Raw genomic sequence first — 21,179 nt, 5'->3', positions numbered from 1 at the left:
ATTTCTGTGTCAACCTCCAGTCTTTCCTTTTTCTTTCTCAGCAACTCTGATTGTTCCTCCAGCTTGTGCTTCTCCTTTAAGGCTGCAGCGCGAGTTTCAAGTACTGCTCTCTCTGCCTCTGTCTGAATCCGTACAGATGAAGAAGATTTGCTGGTTCTTGAATTGGTGTGACCTTTTTCTTCTCAATTTCTCAATAGAAACATTTGTTTCCACATTGGAAATGCTGTCACTGGGTTTGACTTCACTCTCATAAGCATCAGGTTTGGAAATGTTTGCATTAGACAACCACTTATTCACAGTATCACTAAATTCATTAACACTCAACATTTTTGCTTTGAACCATATCTCATGTTTGTCCTTTTCTTCATGAGATAAGATTTGTGATAGATTGACGTTGTTCCTTTGCTTCATTGCAAAGAGTTGTGTATTCATCAAAAGTACATTGCACCTCTGTTTTATATTCTCTGTCATGCATTAGGTCTTGAATTGTCCTTTTAAGGTCAGAAGCTTTGTTTAGTTTGGCCTTCCGAGCCTTTTGTAGCTTGTCCAGTTTATCCATTAATGCCTTTTGTGTCGGTTTAGTAGGACGTTTACTGACACATTGCGTTTCCTTTTCACTATTGGCCGTGCTGGAATTGTGTTCCAGCCACGGTTGGCTCATTAACAATAGAACCTTGATTTTGTACCTTTACACCTATATGAAATTCAACATTTATTAAATACAATTCAAAATTAAACCACCCATACAGGTCTTATTTTTAAGCCTATAAATTGGAACCAATGCATTGGATTTACACTCAAAATAAAAGTGTGCACACAACTTTAACATGGACATGTTGGTAGCGCTATATACCTCTGTCCATTCAGAGTGTCCATTGGTCCGAAATCATAGCTTGGTGGTGGTGATGATCAGTTGTCCAATTAGATTTCAAAGCAAACAACATTCCAGCGATGTCTATTCGATCAGCTCTTGAATCACGTGATGTCGATCAGCTGTTCGATCCAGCGATGTCGATCATACCAGCTCAAATGAAGCCAGTTTTTTACTTAATGTAGTGACTTTAACAAATATCCATTTTATATCTTAAAGCCATTGGGGGGGCGAACAGAAGAACTTGTTCGGACGCATGTTCCACAAACATTTCACTGTCCAGTGCGCTGTCCATTTATTCCGTTAGCACATTGACACCATAGCAGAACACCACAGGATACTTGACAGGATAATATAAGACCTTGAAACTCCAAGCTGACACGCCGGCTGACACGCCACATTGACACGGTCAAAAACTGTTAGCTTCCCGTCCACACTCACCTGATTCTCATTACCAGGCCCTTACCTATATGCACTTTTAGGTCAATGTGCCACCCACTGTTCAATGTCAGAACTGCATGTGTAAACCCACCCCGTGTTTCCCTCAAAAACAAAAGAAAACAACAAAACTACATGATGGCTCCAACAAATATAATGAATTAAGAAAATGCTGGTTGCGTTGCTAGCGCCAGGGTTTTACATGTGTGGCAGCTAAGAGGAATGACTATAGTAATATCAAAGTTACTGCAAAGTCGTTAATTTGGATTTTTGAGTGAAAAAAAACAACAACACACTATCCGGGCAGATGAACATTGGTTTTATTCAATTTTATTTGTTATTTACTCAACCTAAGTTGGTTGAAGTAGCAAGGAAAAGGAGTTTCCCAACTTAAGGGACATCATAAGGGAAAAAAGGACAGAGAACTGTACTATATTTAGTGTTACTGTTACATTAATGGCAGCTTTATGAACTGAGAAATCTAAGCAGGTGTTCTGGTGACTTCATTCCTTATTTTTGCTGAGGTTATGAGCTTTTTGCTGCCACTAAAAAGAGAAGCTTCTACGTGAATGTTTATGTATTTTGCCAACTGTGAACTGTATCCAATATGGGAACCAGCTAGAAAACCCACCCCTACCCGTGACCAGTAAACTGAGCTTAAAGTGTAAACTGGGTGGAGTTCCCCTTTAGATGTTGGTGCGTGCTCTCTGTGTAGTTTGATCCGCAGACACCTTCCCTAAGATCTACAGCCAGACCGTTATACTGTAAGTAGACTTCATGGGGAGAAATACTGTAGGCTCAGGTCATGACAGCTCACGATTCACACACTATTTATATCTCATATAGAATTTAAGCACCACAGACTGATAGCGACTGCCACCCCTACTACAACACCCTACTGCCCCCCCCCAAGCTCCTGAAATCATCATTTGGGTCTATGCCATCTCAATTATAGAAATGTGTTGGAAATTCAGAAGTCATACAGATGTTTTCCCACAAGCAGTGAGGCTGAATCCAAATGTCTGGATTTACTGCCAGACTTGTAAACTTAACAAGGAGTTCTTAGGAAGTCTAAATCCACTATTCATCAGGTCCACAAAGGGCCTCAAGTGGACTTACTGAGGACTTCCAGGGTTTTCACTTGGAAAATGACCCATAATCCACTGCAATATGGATATGACAATGGAATATGACAAAGAAAAAGAAAAGATAACAACAGCATTTATACAAATGAAAGTTGGATTTTCATCCATCTACAATGTGAGGATCCTCAGTTGAGGGTTTAATGTGAACATAACATTAGCAGTGTTTAGCAGTTCATTTTAAGGAAACATATTACTGTGCATTCCATTGTACACTGCCTGCCCAGCGGCGAACAGTAGTGTAGCCTTAAAAAGTTTTTTCTCAGAGGTTATTGACTTATATTCTAACCCGTTCTCATTTCCAACTGGCACCATATGGATGCTTGTTCATGCCCCCTTGGCGTAACTTTTTAATGCCCTGGGTTTCCCTTGGCGTCACTTAGGGTTATGCAACAAAAAAACTCAAGTTAGGTTTAAGAAAAGGTTGTGGTTTGGGTTCAAATAACTACCGTGTTTATGTAACTTCAGTTAGGTACATAAATGTGTTTGTTTGACCCATCCAGTTTCTGAAAAACGTCCACACCTGACTGTTTTACGGCCTGTGACGCTGTATGCCGACATAAAACTATTGTGCGCCACACAAGTAAATGTGACGGGCAAAAAAATTGGAAAATATGAGACTGATCGACCGGTCAGGGCAGATGAGCTGAAAGCTGTCCGGTTTTGATCGATGCCTCTCTTGACGACCTGGGAATGAGACTGGGCTGTAGCCAGTGGCCAGAAACATGACTCTAAATGAATGCTAATGTTTTTCTATCTCTGCTGGATGTGTAAATAGACAACTGTTTGCTAACAAGTTCCCCATATCAACTTAAAAGGTCACTTAAACTTAAAAGCTGTTGTGTCTAGAGCTTCTTTCACACGCACACACGTGAGTGATCGCAAGATTCTCCCGGCGGAGATAACAATAGGTCAGAAAATATCACCTTCAAGACTGTATAAGAACTCTGTATGCAGTAATTGCAGTTGGTACCCTGTTGAAGTTGGCAAGAACACAGCAGCTTTCACAATATTAAAACAAACACACAAACAAAAATATTCCTCACTCACAAATCCTCCTACAGCCCAATGGATGATTGAGGTAGCTAGTTAGCACAATGACTATGATAGCCTGTTCCAGAGCTGCCAACTTTTCAGTTTAGTTAGGAGTGAAATAGTGATTTTACATGGTCATAGTCAGAGTCATCCTGAACAGTTATACATTAAAACATTTCAGCAAACCACCAAATGAGAAGATTTGATGAGAGTTTGAACACAAAGACGTTTTCTTTGTAAATAATAAATACTCTAATACATAAATGTTATAAAAATGTCTCATTTCAATTACAATAAGATTTAAAAATAAATAAACATAACAAGAAAGCTTTTTAAATATGTTTATCTTAAAATAAAGTACTTAATTTTAGAAAAATGTATTTAACTGAATTGTCTGTCCTGCAGCATTAAATTCAGTTTATTCAGGTGTGAGTTCTTGGTTAAAGGCTCTGGTCTCTCTGGTCTCGCAGTCCACTTTTCTCTTTTAGGAAAACGGCATGTGAAATAACTTCTCTGACTCATGTACTATTCCGACTGTCCGTCTCTCGTCCAGTCTCTCCCGTCTGTTTATATCTCACTCAAGCCGCGATGCTTATTGGAATACACATTAATTGGCCTGTAGCATCACGTGATATGATTAACAATGCATGTGATTGGTCGGTGTGTTTCCCGGACCGCTGAACGAGTGCTGTAAAGGCTAGAAAAGCTGTGCCAGTTAAAATAGAAGCGCTCCTTAAAAATTGATTATAGGTCCAGGGTCCGGATACAACTGTTTGTTTTTTTTGTTCAAATTAAGACTTCTTTGTCAACGGTTTTATTTGCGATCTAAAATGTGAGAAATGATTGCGGTAAAGCAAGTAACGTAACGGCCCAAATAGACGCACATGAAAATCCAAGCTGCTACTGACATTTTAAATTCAAAATAACTCATGGGCCACATAAAAAAGGTGCACATGGCCCACAGTGTCACAGTCTTGGTTTTTGTAGTTTGTTTCCTGTTTTATTTTGAATTTCCCTTCCGCTTGTGTCTCGTGTTCACTTCACTTCCTGCCTTTGTATGTTTTCCCGCCTTTGTAATTGTCTGCCCCGCCCTGGATTGAATCCTCCTGTGTCTAATCACCTGCACCTCCCCAGTGTATTTAAACCCTGTGTCCCCTGTCTCACCGTTGGTTTGTCTGCTCTGCTCTTTACCTGATCATGTTTTGTGGTTTGTCTTGGATTTTTTTGTTACACATTTTTTGACTCCCCTGCTCTGCAAGTTTTGTTTTGAACATTTTCTTTATTGTTAAAATCACTGTTAATCGTCCCTCTAAGGTCCCTCCCCTGCTACCAGTTGTACCTTAACCTTGACACACAGAGTGTATTAAACCAAAGACATTTAAACTTAATGTTAACAAAAATGTTTTAAATGTGGGCAGCATATTTAAGGATTTTGCTGTCAATTAAGGCAAAAAAAGTTATTAAAAAATGTATGAATGAAATTAGGTGTTTTAGTAATTGCCCAAATTGTAATACATTTTGCAATAAAAATAACTTGCGAGGTTGTGGATATTGTCTGCTAAACCAGGTGAAAGATGTACTTTGTTAGAACACATCTTGAAATTTTTGTATCTCTTGCCTTCTCTCTCTTTCTCTCTTGTGTCTTGGCCCCCTTTGTCCCCATGTGCACACTGCCAGCTGCTGAAGGCTCTAACCCCACAGGAGAACACCCAGTCTCAACAAGGCCTCTACTTCCTGGACGGTCAGCGGCGCGTGGACTACGTCCTCACCTACCCCGTGAAGAAGTCGACCGTGGGCCGCTCTGGCCGACAGGCGACGCACCTACTTACCGAAAATGCTGTCGCCCGCAGCCTACGCCGCGGCTACCAGAGCCGCGACCAACACATCCGACATCACCAAGCACCAAGGGCGAAGGACCCATCGTCCCCGCCTTCGTCACCGGGGACAGACGTGGAGCTGGGCTGTCTAGCAGAGACCCTCAATGGCCAAGAGGATCACAAGATTCTCAGGAGGGAGGAGTTTGAGGGGAAACTGAGAGACATGGGGCTGGAGCTGGAGAAAGACGAGGACGTGAGTTTACTTCTTTATTCATTCATTCTTTACAGAAGCACTCACATCCACCTAAGAGCTATACCTGCTGGTGTGTAATCTTCTTTACAGACATGTTTTTGTATAAAAAACATTCTATTTTCAAAGGTATCACAGTTAGCACAAGTCAATGTACCAAAGTAGGAGACACTGTTAAAGAGTAAACATCAAGGGTTTTGGAAGGAGGAAAAACCAAAGCTGGAACCAGCTGTGATGTTGGGTCACAGTTGGTGATCTGTTGTACTGGTGACCACATCGAGCTGTGATGTAGCATGGCTCTATAGTGATTAAATAGCATGTTGTCTCTACTGGTTGTCAGTGCGAGCCAAATGATTAGATGGATGACCACAAGCTCAGTTAAAGACTAAATATGCAGAGAAGCAACAATATGATATGATATAAAGTAGAAACATCAAAATAAGATGTAACTTTCCCACAGGATCTTTTGAGACTATGGTGGGTGGACATTTGGGGCATGTTCTCCCGGAAGAAAATTTACTTTTTTTAAAGTTAAATGCATCATTTTAACTCTAAAAAAAACTAAGAGGCTAATTCTATGACAAGTGTACTATGACACTTCTAAACAATGTTTCAACTTGTTCTAGCAGTGGTGAAATGTAACCAAGTAGGCAACTGAAGGACAATTTTGAGGTACTTGGACTTTACTTGAGTGTTTCCATTTTATGTAACTATATACTTCTACTCCAATACATCTAAGAGGTAAATATTGTAACTTCACTACTTTTATTTAACAATATTAGTTATTAGCTTTGCTGATTCAGATCCTTAATACAAAAAAAAAATTTCAACGAATAAACTATGATGTATTATTATTAGTGCTGGGCAACCATTACATTTTTTAATCGTGATTAATCACATGATTTTCTGCGAATAATCGCGAAAGTACTGCTTTATGAGCAAAAGTGCAATAACATTTGGTTTGCAAACACTTTAAATAAAAATAAGGTACTTTTTAACAGCATTATTCTCTTTACACAGTAGCAGTTAAAATACAGTTATAATGATTCTGATAATGGATATTCAGCCGGTGTTCACAACTTTATCTTCATGTGTGTAATAGATGCAATTTGAAATATACACCTTGAAAATTACAAACCTATCTGTCATGTTTTTATGTTTGTTAAATTCTCAGTAGCAATAACTAAATGATATGCTTATTATACATATTCCAAACAAAACAACTTTGAAAACTCTAAAAATATAATTTAAATGAATCATTTCTTTTTTTGGTATTTTGGTCAGACACACATACAATGCCGATTACCGTAATATGTATGGTATTCATTTATGTTGGTACATAGAGGGTGATAAGAAGCTGTACCTGGAGGGACTTAGGACCCAGGGGAATGTAGGTGAAGCATGGGAACCTGGAGGGAGTCTGTACCATGGCAGTAACGTGCATGTGGAAGTTATGCTAATAAAGAGTTGCCGTTAAGAACAGTTTGTTCTCACGTGCTTATATGTTTATTTAAAAACACGACTATGTATTTTGATATTGCCACGATCCTGTAACGAGACAATTGACGCGTGTGTGTGAGACAGGAGGGGCCGACGGTTCCGGACCGGGCATGTCACCCTGTGGGGGGGAGAGTGGCAGCAAAAGGAAGAGACGCCACACAAACAGCTGTTCACTGCTCGCTGCCCGTTTCTTGTGTTTTTTTAATAATAAAAAGAAAAACTGCGTTAATGCGCGATAAAAATAATTGTCGGCGCTAATTAATGAATGCGATAACGCGTTAACTTGCCGAGCCCTAATTATTATGTAGTATAATGTAGTTGAAATGAGCTCCACCTTTACCAGCTGCAACGTAAAGCGGAGGAAATTTGCCCGACATGAGATATTGTAACGCATATATAGTCCTCACCAGTGGTGGGCCGTCAGGGCCAGCTAAGCTTTCTCTGCTGGCCTAAACAGAATCACAAAGTTATAGCTATTTTATCATTTAATAATTTTTCACATATACACTACATGTGTTATTTTTTTTCCCATTAGCTTATTTTATCATTGCACAGCTCCTGTCTTCCTCTGTTGCTCTGCTTCCAGCCTGCAGCGCTGCTTCCAGCACAGCTTGTTTTAAGGAGAGCTTTTATCCAATCAGATTCAGCCCCTATTTCTCTATGTAAGGAGAGAGGCCCGATGCCCGCTAGAGAGCCTTTGCAGTTTAAGTGAATGGGGACGATATTGTTTATTGTCATAGTCTTCAACCAATCAGATCTTTAGTTTGACATGTTGGGCGTATTCTTTGACGTTCCAGTGGCACCGAGGAAGCCTCCTAAGTCCGTCTGCATTAATGTGCGCCTTGATTGGTCAGTGGGCGAGCGCGTGACTAATGTGAAATTTAAGGAAGCTGGCAGAAGTTAGTTGGAGTAGTAAGAGTTCAAATTGAAAGATATGGAAGAAATTATAACATTTTTAGGGTTTTGCTTGGTGTAGTTTATTTATTTTTTTACCTAGCTTTGTTTTTTTAACACTCAATGGCTGACTCAGCCAGGAAAAGGATTTGTATGAACGGTGTTCCTGGCTGACAGCATCGCACATTTTATGGCTGGGAATGTGTTTAATTTTAACTGAGCATCTTGGTGTTTGGACCTGAGGACGGCAGGACACTACGGTGCTTTTGAAAACTTTTGGAGAAACCCGAGTGGATCTACAGATCAACGAACACGTTAGCAGGGAAACGGAGCTCCACAACCGCGGTCCACCCGTGGCCGGTCCGCAACTGGGGAGGCTCGACTCACTGGCATCTGAATCAAGAAGGACTTCTTACTGGAACTGAAACGATGTACTGAACAGCCGTGGTATTAAACTCTTTGTCAACAAAGAAAGGAGGATGGATTTTGTCTTTAAGTGAACAGTATTCGGTAAGTGACAAACTGCGTTTGTCTTTTTTACATCTGCAGTTACGTTACTACTGTTAATTTGTCTGTCGTGTCGTTTTTATGAATAATATGAATGACTCGTGCTCTAGCACTGCAGTGTTGGCTGAATTGATTTGTCATGCTTTACATTTTATGTTGTCATATAAATATATGTGACTGGTTCTTGTCATTGTGTTAATTACATTGATTCTGACTTGTCCGTTAATGACGAAGCATCCCGTCATCGCGGGGTTATTTCGGACATTTGATTCTCTGTTTGAATCAGTAGGGAACAGCCAACTGCTGCTGTTTCCCCGCTAGCTTAGCCTCCCTGAAGACACGCGCGGCCTCAGCTGTTTTTTGTTATTGTTACGGGTTCAAAAGGTCACACATCCTGTTGTGTTACGTGAGCGCAGTCCACCGAAAACACAATTTAAGCTTCTGCATTTTCCAAATGCACTAGTATTATTCAAACGAATTGTTCGGTTCGTAAGCCTTGTGCCAAACGGTTTAATACAAATGCGTGTATTATTACACCAATAGAAACAAATAACCGTAGCTCAGTAGGACAGCACAGAAGGCCCAGGTGTAAAATGCATGGCCCGCTACTGGTCCTCACTTTAGATGAGGTCACACAAAACACTTAACTAACGACTAGTAAGTACCTGAATTAATAACCATTAGTGCATGTCTAAATCATTATAGATATAAATGTTATGAATTGTATACTAATGAGTGTTAATGTAGGAACAATGCTTTATAAATGAATATATAAACTTTATGAATTAAGTGTTTACTCATACTTAACTAATGCTTCATAGCGCGTAGTTATTATAAAGTGTTACCAAGTCCTTTTGCAAGACCCTTTAAACGAATATGGTACTGGCAAAAAGATGCAGTTTTAAAGCGTGAAAATCATTTGAAGCATAGTAGCTACAGAGTCTTGGACCTTGCTATTTCAGACAAATGTGGGTTTCCTCCAGACTTCCTGTGTTTGGATGTTTTTAGGAAGCTTGTCTCATCGGGGCAGAGGAACAGGTGATGGACAATATACAGGCCTTCAGGATGTGACAGTGATCTGGTATGTACCTGCAAAGGTTCAATAAAGGGACTTTGAAAACTCAAACCTATCCTGCTCCCCTCCTCTCCTTGCCTCTCTTCTTTCTCCTCATCTGTCTCTAACTGAGGTCTCCTGTCCTCTTCCATCCCCTTGTCTTATGTTTGCCCCCTCTCTGTCGATCAAGGTAAACAATCAATTCGTAGTAGTAGTATATTTTTTATTTAAGGGGAATTTGGCTTCGCAGTGACAAATGTGTGTATAGAGGAAGTTGATCAGATGATTGATTGAAGAATGTCTACAAAGCAGTGCCAGAGGAAACGCTGGTACTTCACCACTTGTGAAGTAGTTTTCACAAGTAGCCTTTTTTAGTAACAACACGGCTTTGTTTAAATTTAACTTCAAGAAGTTAGGAGACATCCACTTCAAAATGTCTTCAACAGATTAGGAGGGAGACAATTTTTGTGAAAGTATTTGCAGGGTTGCAGCTTAGATATATTTGTGTAGGCGTGTAAAATTGTAAAGTGATATTCTGCCTATGTATAAGATGTCCTGATGCCAGCATATAAATAGAAAATATGGCTCTCCACAGCAGGGACTTGAAAGGGTTGACCTGAGGTGGCCTGTTCCTAGAATGCCTTGATTCCTATTTTCCTGAAACTGGGCGTGAGCCAAACACAAACTCACACTGTAATCAAACACACGTGTGTGACCAAGTCAGTTTTGATAATTTGGTGGCCATAGGCGGTAGCGCAAACAAGGCTGATCCCAGTGTAATGCTGGAGAGAGGCTGAATGCTAGGGGTGGGACAAAATATAGATATGTTAATATATTGTATTAATTCATCTTGTAATAATTTATCGATACGATGGTGCCAAATATCAATATTTTTATTAAAACACACAGCCAGAAACACTTTCTCTAAATCTCTGAAATGCTTCCCTAATATTATAGCCCACTAGAACCTACAATCACAGTTAATCTAAATTAACATATCCAAAAAACCATAGACTGTAAGTGGATGTAGTTGCCGTGATGTCACCCATTGGTTCGTGGACTAAAGTTTTGAAGCCTCGAGTTTGGCGTTTTGGCCATTGCCACCTTGGTTTTTTGCAACAAGTAAACGGAAGTTACCATATTTGAACTGCGCAGGAGTGACGTAGAGACGCTGTATACGATTCTGGTAGCGGCAGCAACCTGTCAATCACAGTAAGCCCATCCCAAATCATACTCTGCTTTATGGTCTATTTGACTCTAAATGGACCATAATTTACTAAATGAGCATCATGCTGTATTAAGGAAGACTAAACTCGTGTTTACAATGTTAACTGAGATAATAAATCAAGTGAGTAGAAGAGTCATTTTTTAATAGACAATCAGACTTATTTTTCAACCAGAGGAGTCGCCCCCTGATGGCCATTAGATAGAATGCAGGTTTAAGACACTTTCACATTGGCCTCCCTTGCAAAAAACATGCCACGTCAGAGCATAACCACACACACCCCTAGACACATCAAACTGGTCAGTTATTATGTTCATGCTGATTATCAGGCATCATTATAATCATTAATACCATGTGTCATGACCTCCTTTCCGTTTTACTTTTTTGCAGTTTTTTCCCCGACTTTCGTGTTTTATTCATGAAATTCATTTCGGTTCAAACACTGCTTTTTCACATTTTGCAACATGGCATGAGAATTTACAACATGTGACAGAATAGAATTAAGACTGTTGAGTGATGATCACCCTCCAGCCCGAGAGCTCTTGTGTTCCACCGTTGAATTTCAGGCTCCCCAAGCATGAATTTCTGCTGTCGCCCTTGAGAGAAACATTGCAAATGATGTGGCAGTGAAGACAGTGACATATGGTCCAACAGAAAGGTGGACTGTAGAACTTTCTCCAGTAATGGTCCACATTGCTCAGTGGGTTGTTTTGCTTGTCCCACCTCGTATGTCATTTTTCAGATTTTTGACATGCAACGTTCTATTCATTTTGAAAAGTTTCTATTTTGCATTCCTGATGACATCAACACATATGCAAGTTGTTTACAACTGAGTGGTATTTGTTTGCTGTCTGTCTCTTAGACCAAGATTTCAGGGGTGGCCTTTGTGAAGATTCATGCTCCGTGGAACATTCTCTGTCGAGAGGCCGAGTTAATGAAGCTGAAGATGCCCACCAAGAAGGTAAGACTCAGTGTCTCGTTCCATTTTCTGTCTGGGTAAAGAATAAAGAAGACGCTTTTCTTTTAAAACTATTCAAGTAACCCAACTTTGCTACTGTCTGTATGTATGTGTGCAATGTAAAGAAAACAAGTGAGCTGATTGCAATGACTATACAGTTTTACAGTAAATCGTTGTTTTCCCAGTTAGTAAGTGAACCCATGTTGGAATTTTATTTTGAAAAGAGACTGCATGCATGTATCGAGCTGAAACTGTGCGTTTCCTGAGAACACAGAACTGTATTGTGAAAAGGCACTATGCATGTAACAAGCAGAAGTGTGTTTCCTGTGATCATGGACATTTATTTTCAAAAGACACTATTCATGTAACAGGTGTAAACTGACACATCTTCCCTGACATGTCCAAAACCAACGCTCAAGGGTTACGTAGAGAATTATAGTTTGAAGCTTAGGGCCACATTTGAAGAATTGAGAGTGAAACTAGTCTCTGGGTTGGTTGAAAAAAACGCTATGGGAGGGTGATTCCTACCTCTGAAATGTAGTTTGTGTGACTGACATAAAGGAGAGACCTGCTTCACAAATGTGTACGCGATTGTTAAGGGCAGTAAAGTGTTCATACTTTTTACTTTAATGCTCAACAGAAATTAAGAGGGAGGCTGCTGAATGAAACCTGATCCGTAATCAAATGGGCTCAGAGCTGTTGCTGGGCAGTGTAAGCAGAAGCTCGGGGCCAAAGGCTCACAACAGCCAAAGGAAATGTATAATAAAACGTCACACCTAAATTAAAGGTAGCAAAACATTTTTAAAAAACAGAAGAACCTCTGTTTTGAATGGATTATGGACAATTGAAACCTCTACAAACCTGTGCATTTTACGCATAACCGGCACAGTGTGGTGGATACCTTCATTTATCATTTATTTAAAGAAAATACTTGAAAGGGTTCCTGTTCTCAGGCCCAAAGTATCAGCGTCCGACCAGATGCTAGAAACTATTTTGTCCACAGGAAGACCAACTAGTGGTATTATAAGAAGTCCATGGACTGAACGATCTGTTAATCTGTCAGTAGTTTTCTTTCTACTAACATTAATTGCAGCTTGTCTCTGATGCGCATAAATACTCTATATGACATAACTAAATACTGAAATACTTAAATAACAGTCAATGACAGTTCACACCCCATCTCTTCTCTTAGGTTCTGAGTTGTTGAACCTTCTAGAGACATTATTGGGAAATAATCTTAGATGTTAAAGAGTTATCTTGAATCCATACTTTAGAGCAGGGATTCCCAAAGTGTGGTGCGCGCACCCCTGGGGTGCGCGAGCTGCCTCTAGGGGGTGCGCAAGAGGAAAAATGTAATGGTGGTCTAATGGTGCAGTCCTGTCTCCTAAAAATTACGTTCCCCCAAAACTAAAATGCATTCTCAATTACGTTTGACCATAAACGTATTTTCTCCCTGATTACATTTGTGTTTCACGTATTACAAATACGTTTCTAATCAACATATCTTTGCCACACATAGTCTTTATTATTTTTCTGTGATCTGCCTCGCCTCTACCCCCGCCACCCACGAGTTGTTGCCCCGCGGCCTGTTCCGAGGGCTGACAGACCTGACGATGGGGTGCCTCACGGCGGGGGCGGCTGGAGACCTCGCGTCCGGCGCCAACGGGTGAGCGCCCGCCACTCGGAACCATAAAACCAAGTCCCGGATTTCACCCGGGGGACATTCTGGAGGTATTGTGGCCGGGTGATGTGCCTCGTTGCTGGGGAGGTATGAGCCGAGAGTGGCGGGGTGTTATGGAGGTATATTTTATTTATTTGTATCCATCTAATTAACCCTGCCCTAACCATAACTTCCACTAGGAAGCCACGTCCCCACCCAAACCTAACCCTTAAGAGAGTCACGGTTACTCCCGGATTTTACACGCGGGCCTTTGTGGAGGTAATGTAGCCACGTAATGTTCCTCATTGCTCGGCCTGGATGAGCGCGTTTCTGCTGGAGACAGGCGGGGTGTTTTGGTGGTATCTCGGCCGACAACTCGGTGTTGTTCCCGTGCGTGGATGAGCGCATTTCTGCTGGAGACAGGCGGCGTGTTGTGGTAGTATTCTGACCGCGTAATAGGGAGAATGAGAGGCGGTGGTGGAGAGGGAAAAAAAAGGTTAAAGTGTTAAAATGTTGATTAGAAACTTATTTGTAATAAGTCAATGTAATAAGTCAAACACAAACGTAATCAGGGAGAAAATACGTTTTTAGTCAAACGTAATTGAGAATGTATTTTAGTTTTGGGGGAACGTAATTTTTAGGAGACAGAACGGTTGAATGGTGTAATAATTAATATTAAATATAATTTAAAAAAATGTAAGTGGGATTTTTCACAAAATAAAAACATGAATTATAAAAATTCCCTTTGTAAGATTTAAATTTAAAATTAAAAACTTACAATTTAATAAATAAATGCACTTCAGCTCCTGCCGCCAGACTGTCTTTTACGTACACACTAGCCAGCCTAGCTTGTGCAGCTAACGTCAGCTAACAGCTAACTTCATTCATTCAGCAACATTCATGCAAATATGCTAAACTGGCTGAAATCGGGGAAACTGTCAGGTGGGACATCTGAAGCTATCGGTCATGAAAGAGGAGAGGGACAGAGAGAGAGAGGAATCGGAGGCGAGAGAAACGGAGAGGTGCGTTGGGGAGGGACCGGGAGAAGAAATCGAACAGGAGTCAGAGAAAGATGAGACGGAGGAGACCGAAAAGGAGGAAGGGATAGCACAGACAAATCGGGAGCACATAGGCCCATCGCGGAGTCAAGGTGAAAAAAGAGGAAACGAGAGTGGGCAACAGACTGGGAAAAAAAAGAGGAAACATGATGAAAATGACCTGGGTCTGGGCTTCACTTGGATTGGCAATGCAGATTGCCCAAATCCACAGTGCGTGGTGTGCAGTGAGGTTCTGGCTAACATCTGTCTGAAGCCCTCTTATTTACGTCGCCACCTGAACACCAAGCATGCCAGTGCAAGTCAAAAGCCCCTTACATTTTTTTATATCGAAATTGGAGGAGTTACAAAACAGCCAAAAACAACTGCAGTCTCATTCATGTGTTGGGTCTACAAAAAACGCACTACGGGCTTCATATCTGGTCAGTTACAGAATAGCAAGAAAAGGGACTACCTCACACAATCGCCGAAGACGTGTGCTTGCCAGCTGCCAAAGAGATGGTGGAATGTATGATTGGAGAGAGAGAAGCAAAAAAGTTGGACATGATCCCGGTGTCCAACAACACTGTCGCGCCGCATCGATGCTTTGTCCCAAGACATCCTGGCTACATTAGTCGGTCACGTGAAGAAGAGTGAGTTTTACTCTCTGCAAGTAGACGAGCCTACAGATGTGGCTAATCTGGCCAATCTTCTGGTGTACGTCCGTTACCTTTTCGAAGGCACGGTGCAGGAAGTTTTTTTTTGTGTCTTTTTTGTGTTTTTTATCTTGTAAACAAACGCCACACGCGAGCAAACTGTTCTCTCATTGGTCCGGTTTTTATGCGGCTATAAATAGGCTGTGTTGCCTTTTTTTTTTTTTTAAGGTGTGGGGGATTGGGGGTGCGTGAACCCGGTCGGGATGTAGAAGTGGGTGCGTGGCCTAAAAAGTTTGGGAACCGCTGCTTTAGAGCAATGTAAGAGCAATTTTAATTCTGTAAATCTTTTAATCTGGAAGGCACTTTGCTTGAAAGGTTCTATAAAAATATTTATTATTATTATGTGTCTAGGAAGGTTGTAGGCTCTTTAGGGTGGGTCCTCACATAATTGTGCAAATCTTGTGTTTTTACCCATATGGATAGTTTTCAACATGCATTCTCAAGATCCTTTTCAGACTTAGCTGTGAAGTGAGGGATGTTGATTCAGGCCTCACAAAATCAAACCGAGCCAAACATAGACCTGTAAAAACATGAATATAAAGGTGAACGTCCTTGATATTTGTCAGACAATAAGGAGCACCAACAATGTTAGACGTTTGAAGTAATTGCCCCTGCAAGATGCAGGTCCTAGAACATTGGATAAACTCAGTACCCAACAAAGGTACCTAACATGTCCTAAAACATCGGATAAACTCAGTACCCCACAAAGGTACATAACAAGTCCTAAAACATCAGATATACAGTACATAGTACCTAACAAATGTACCTAACTTGTCCTAGAACATTGGATAAACTCAGTACCTAACAAGTCCTAAAACATTGGATAAACTCAGTACCTAACAAAGAATCAGGATGAGTTGTACTAATTAATTCCTCTTCAAATGCGGATTTCAGCTAATTCTTTTGAGGCTTTGTTAGGTTTGAGATTTGTTTACATTCTATTGAATCTTAACCTAGAATTGAATATATTTATTTCATTTCAATCCATTCAAATACTATTTTGAATGTGTTTTGATTTTCTTTAAGTTCAAGCAAAAAATGGTTTTATGGACTACTTTATTACTACTACTATCTACTACTGCAGATTTAGTTCTGCATTAAGAGGTCCTAATATTGCAAATAGACAAATATTAGAACAAAGTTAACTCTTTATTTCTTAATAGAGTGGATAAAAGTGTCTGCTTCTTGAATGAAAAGCTGTTGAAATACAAAGAGGGATAGCCTCTCTTGTGTGGGGTCTTTATAGGCTACTCGACTAGTTCCTCATGACTTCCATTGTTGTATTGGTCTGATCTTTTTATACCAATTTACTCGTATTAGATGGAGGCAAAATCAGTAGAAAGCCAGTGTTGAATTAGTGTGTATTGCAGTGGTGGGCCGTCAGGGCCTGCAAGGCCTTCTCTGCTGGCCTAAACAGAATCACAAAGCTATATCTATTTTATAATTTAATATTTTTTCTTAAATACACTACATGTATTATAATTTATAAAAATTATTTTCCCATTATCTTATTTTCTCATTGCACAGCTACTGTCTTCCTCAGTTGCTCTGCTTCCAGTGCAGCTTGTTTTAAGTAGAGCTTTTATCCAATCAGATTTCACCTCTGTGTCTCCAGGTAAGAACAGAGGCCTGCAGACTCTCAAGTGCATCCAGTGCAGTTTAAGTGAATGGGGACGATATTGTTGATTGTCATAGTGTTCAACCAATCAGATCTTTAGTTTGACATGTTGGGCATATTCTTTGACGTGTCAGCACCTGCTAGCCGGCCTATAATGACGTCGGCATTACATGCCGCTCAGTGTTCATGTGCAGCTCTGCCGCGAGGCGCAGAGTGTGCTGTGATTGGTCAGTTGGCGAGCACGTGACTATCGTGAAACGAAACTTAACAGCAGAGGCTTAGTCGGGTAGTGAATCACATCACATGATGCAGCTCAGCCAATCAAATATGGGCATTCTGACTGAGTGAGATGTACCACACACCATGACACAGGGGACTGAGACGAGGAAAGACATTGCAGAGCAGTACGTACAATGTTCAAGTTGTGAAAGTAAAATCATAAGATGATCTCTTTGGGCCGCGACTTGTCATTAAGGAGTGATGGTGGGCCCCACAGCCAGACCAGCTGAGAACCACTGTCCTCCATGAGCGCAGAAAACATTATATTTTCCTGAATATAAGCTGCGTTTTCCAAATGCTCTAGTACTATTCAAACATATTGCAAGTCTCGTACCAAACGGTACGTACATAGGTACGTACATTTAATACGTACATAGTTACAGCCTTAGAAACTAATAATAACGGTGGCGCCATCATGTGGTATTTCAGCTGCAGGACAACAGTGAAGGCCTAGGTATAAAATGCACGGCCTGCCACTGGTATATTGTATGGCTGGAACATCTACAAAATACATTTACTTTTGCGGCTAATTTCATACTGAATAGCATAATTTACTAACTCATTACTCATTTCAAATATTTGATAAAAATTCATTAGGTTGCAGACTCTTGATAAACTTTCATGGCTGGTGGGGCGCTGAATGTGTGCCCTTTATCGACCTGCCACCAAAGTGCCTTTGTTGCCTTAATCTAACCACACACATGATGGATAACATGTTTTTCCTTTTTTCCCAACTGGCTTCGTAGTTTGATTGACAGATAGTTCATCTAATCACCTGCCAAGTATCAAACCGTTTCCAATGATGACTTCTCAGATGGTTATATGTAACAAACTATCTGGCGTGTCAGGTTATCAAAGTCCTGCTTTTTTTTGTTTATCTTTCAAAGTTTTTATCACCTCTTGGCCACAGCCAAACTGGGAATCACGTTACGCTTAAAAGAATCTACACCTTTGAAGAAAGCGGACGCTGACAAACCCTGCTGCTCATGCCGGCTGTGTGGCTGCTCTAACCTGATAACATGGGCGCTGAAATGACATGTCAGATGATTTGTTGAAGTTCTAAAGATTTTGGTTTTTAATAAATGTTTTGTCTTTATTGGTAGTCGGCTAATGGTCTGTTGATATTATGACAGTTAAATATGTATTCAGGAGCTGGAATTTGGGTTCCAAGATCAAAATGAACCCTCCTTAAGTGACACTCAATTGTTTTATCACTGCTAAAGGACACCAATAAGCTGAATGTTCTTTTATGATGGTGGACAGCTGATGTATCTATTGATGCTGGTTGTGTCATTTAATGTTTTTGATTGTCTCTTTTAATACTTCCATTTTGAATGCATTGTGTCGACTTTAAGTCTATCTAGAGCTTGAGATCTCAGTTCCTAAAGACCTTTGCTGTGGTGACATTGTCCAGTAGCACAAGTGCTTTGCACCAGCACTCGTCAAGTGATTGTCTGTATATTTGTGTTTAACATGTTTTCCTGTTGACGCGTGAAGAAGGTCTCTGATTGACAGTTTGACCTAATAACTTGTTGTTTTCAACTGGAGATATTTAAGACTTATTAGAGCAGCCTCATAATAAGGAATTGCAGTAATCTAGTCTAGAGGTAACAAATGCATGAACTAATTGTTCTGCATCGCTTTGAGACAGGATGTGCCTGATTTTGGAAATGTTACAGAGGTGAAAAAAGGCAGTCCTTGAAATTTGTTTTATCTGGGAGTTAAAGGACAAATCCTGATCGAAGATAACTGAGATTATTTACATGGTGCTGGATGCCAGAGCAATGCCATCTAGAGAAAATATATCATTAGATAATTGATTTCGAAGGTGTTCTGGGCCTAGTAGAATAACTTTTAACGTTTAACATGAGTTTATTAACGTCTGTATTTAGTCAACAACTGACTATCAAATCAAATAAAGAAAGTTCAATTGAATATTATCTCAACAATATTTATCGTCAATTTTTTAATTTGAGTAGATGAATTATAAATAATACATAATCTAATGGTAAATGCATGTTCTCTCGTTTCAAGTAAAATAAGGGATGCTCTTGCACACGATGCCCCCAAATTTGGGGGCTCTCCGGCTTAGGGGGGTAGCAAATATTGTCCAAAAAATGCTCATATTGACAGCAAATATTGTGCATGTGTACATTTTATATACCGGATTAAAGAACAACATATGGGCAACACTATCATATAAGTCACTTTTTACACACTCCAAACACATACACTATACACTACTAATATAAGCAACTAGAAAATGTACCATAATACCACGTATTTCTGGCCACGAATCGGTGTTTTATTTACTGCGCTTCGATATTCAAACAACAAGCTAATGGCTAATCAATACATCGCCGAGCATTAGAATTCGACTCAGAACCCATAAATACCTTCGGTTTTTCTCCCCGTGAAACCAGTACAAAGCTGTGAGCCAGCAACGGCAGCACAAAAGATAACTTCACCGGAAATAATCATCGCCATCTGCTTACCTTTATGAAGAATCACGAAAAGAACGGCGATAATTATCCGGTTCAAAGCTAGAAACATTGTTGGCAAGTACATCCTGTCTGTTTCTGACGACCTCGCGTGACCTCTCTGTAATAAAAGCCTCTATAACTTTCTTATTCTTCACTTTATCCCAGCCAAACTTTATTCTAGGACTACTGATCGGTTGTGCTATGATTTGGGAGAGTTTTTAGGGTCTCAGCTGCATTATTTCAAAAACATAATATCAATAAAAGTGCTTTTTTTTCAGGCGAACCTGAATATTTTCAATTTGAGCTGTGTAATATCTTCATGTACTATAATAACCAGCAACATATACACAATATTTACCCATCTGAACAATCTCACAAGTGTTATCTGAATTATAGAATCAAAAAGTATAAAAATAGACCTTGTAGTTACAGAATTAAAGTCTCTTTAGTATGTGTATGCCATTTTCGAGCAGAGGCCTAAAAATAGGGCTAGTGTTTAAAAAATGACGTAACAGAAAGCTTATGAAAAATGTGCATCTTAAAATAAAGTACTTAACTCATTAATTCAGTTAATTGAGGTGTGAAGTGATGTCAATTTAAAAAAGCCACCATATAATATTCTTCTCGTCTAATAAGAGAAATCTGTGTGCAGTGACTTTATATGTGATTATTGAAACCCCTGGTTATTGTTGGACAGTGAATTAATGTGTTAGGATTCTGATCATATTGGGCTCTTAGATTGTTCTGTGCCTTCATTTCGGATATGTGTGTTTGCTCAAAATATTTGTGCTTTGTCTCGTAGTGGCGCTTCACATTACCATTTTTAATAATCGTCACAGTCTCTGAACATATGAGACATACTGGTTTTAAACTGTCCGTGGGAAGAATTAACCTAAAGAGTTTGTCCATTCTTGGTTAAAGACTCTGGTCTCTCTGACCACATTTCTCTTTTAGAGAGAGAACACCAAGTGAAATAACTGACACACATATTATTCTCCGACTACTTGGTCTCTCGCCACGTCTTACCCGTGTGTGAAAATCTCACTCGAGTCGGGAAGCTTATCTGAATACACATATTTGATTGGCTGAGTATCATCACGTGATGTGATTTACAACGCATGTAATTGGTCGGTGTGTTTCCTAGACCACTGAACGAGTGCCGTAAAAAGCTGCGCCGGTTAAAATAGAAGCCCTCCGTCAAAATTTTATAATTCTCAATTATCTATCGGTTGTAGGTCCAGGGTCCGGATCAGGACCGTGGTCTGCCTATTAGTGATCCCTACAGTATAGGATCCAACTGAATACACATTTTACTTTGGCGCAACCATATTAATTAAGTTGCTCTCTACCTCACCTCTACAACTATGAGCATACAGTTAAATAATGAATGGAAATGTTTCATGGTATATCATGATTGCTCTTTGCTTAAAATGCATTGTGAATAGTTGTGTAACAAACCGTTGTTGATCCGTACAGATCCCCTCTCGCAGTTCGGCAAGCAATTGCACACTTTAACCATCATAGTGTGAAATAAAGTTTAACTGCCGGTCGTTATCAGCCGATATTCAGTAAAGTTACCTGATCAAGTCTTTTCGCCAATCCCCGATGATGCTACATTGTGAACAACAAATCTGTGTTGAAATTGACAGGAAAAGAGCTAGTAATGTTAGCAGCACGGCTAATGTACGGAGGTTCTGT

The 21,179-nt window shown here is 40.1% G+C and overlaps 1 protein-coding gene across 1 annotated transcript in view; it reads left to right on the top strand.

Annotated features, from left to right (window-relative positions):
• ano1b (anoctamin 1, calcium activated chloride channel b) overlaps positions 1-21,179 on the top strand; it is a 64,450-nt gene that overhangs the window by 3,530 nt on the left and 39,741 nt on the right. The window contains exons 2-3 of the mRNA XM_031877987.1: positions 5,028-5,556; positions 11,596-11,694. Coding sequence (XP_031733847.1) covers positions 5,028-5,556; positions 11,596-11,694 — 628 coding nt within the window. The remainder of the gene's footprint in view (positions 1-5,027; positions 5,557-11,595; positions 11,695-21,179) is intronic.

The sequence above is a fragment of the Anarrhichthys ocellatus genome, unplaced genomic scaffold (assembly GCF_004355925.1).
Source record: "Anarrhichthys ocellatus isolate YVR2014 unplaced genomic scaffold, GSC_Weel_1.0 scaffold157, whole genome shotgun sequence".
In the NCBI taxonomy this organism is placed as follows: Eukaryota; Metazoa; Chordata; class Actinopteri; order Perciformes; family Anarhichadidae; genus Anarrhichthys; species Anarrhichthys ocellatus.
The sequence above is the reverse complement of the archived record's forward strand: the minus strand, read 5'-3'. Positions and strand labels throughout refer to the sequence as shown.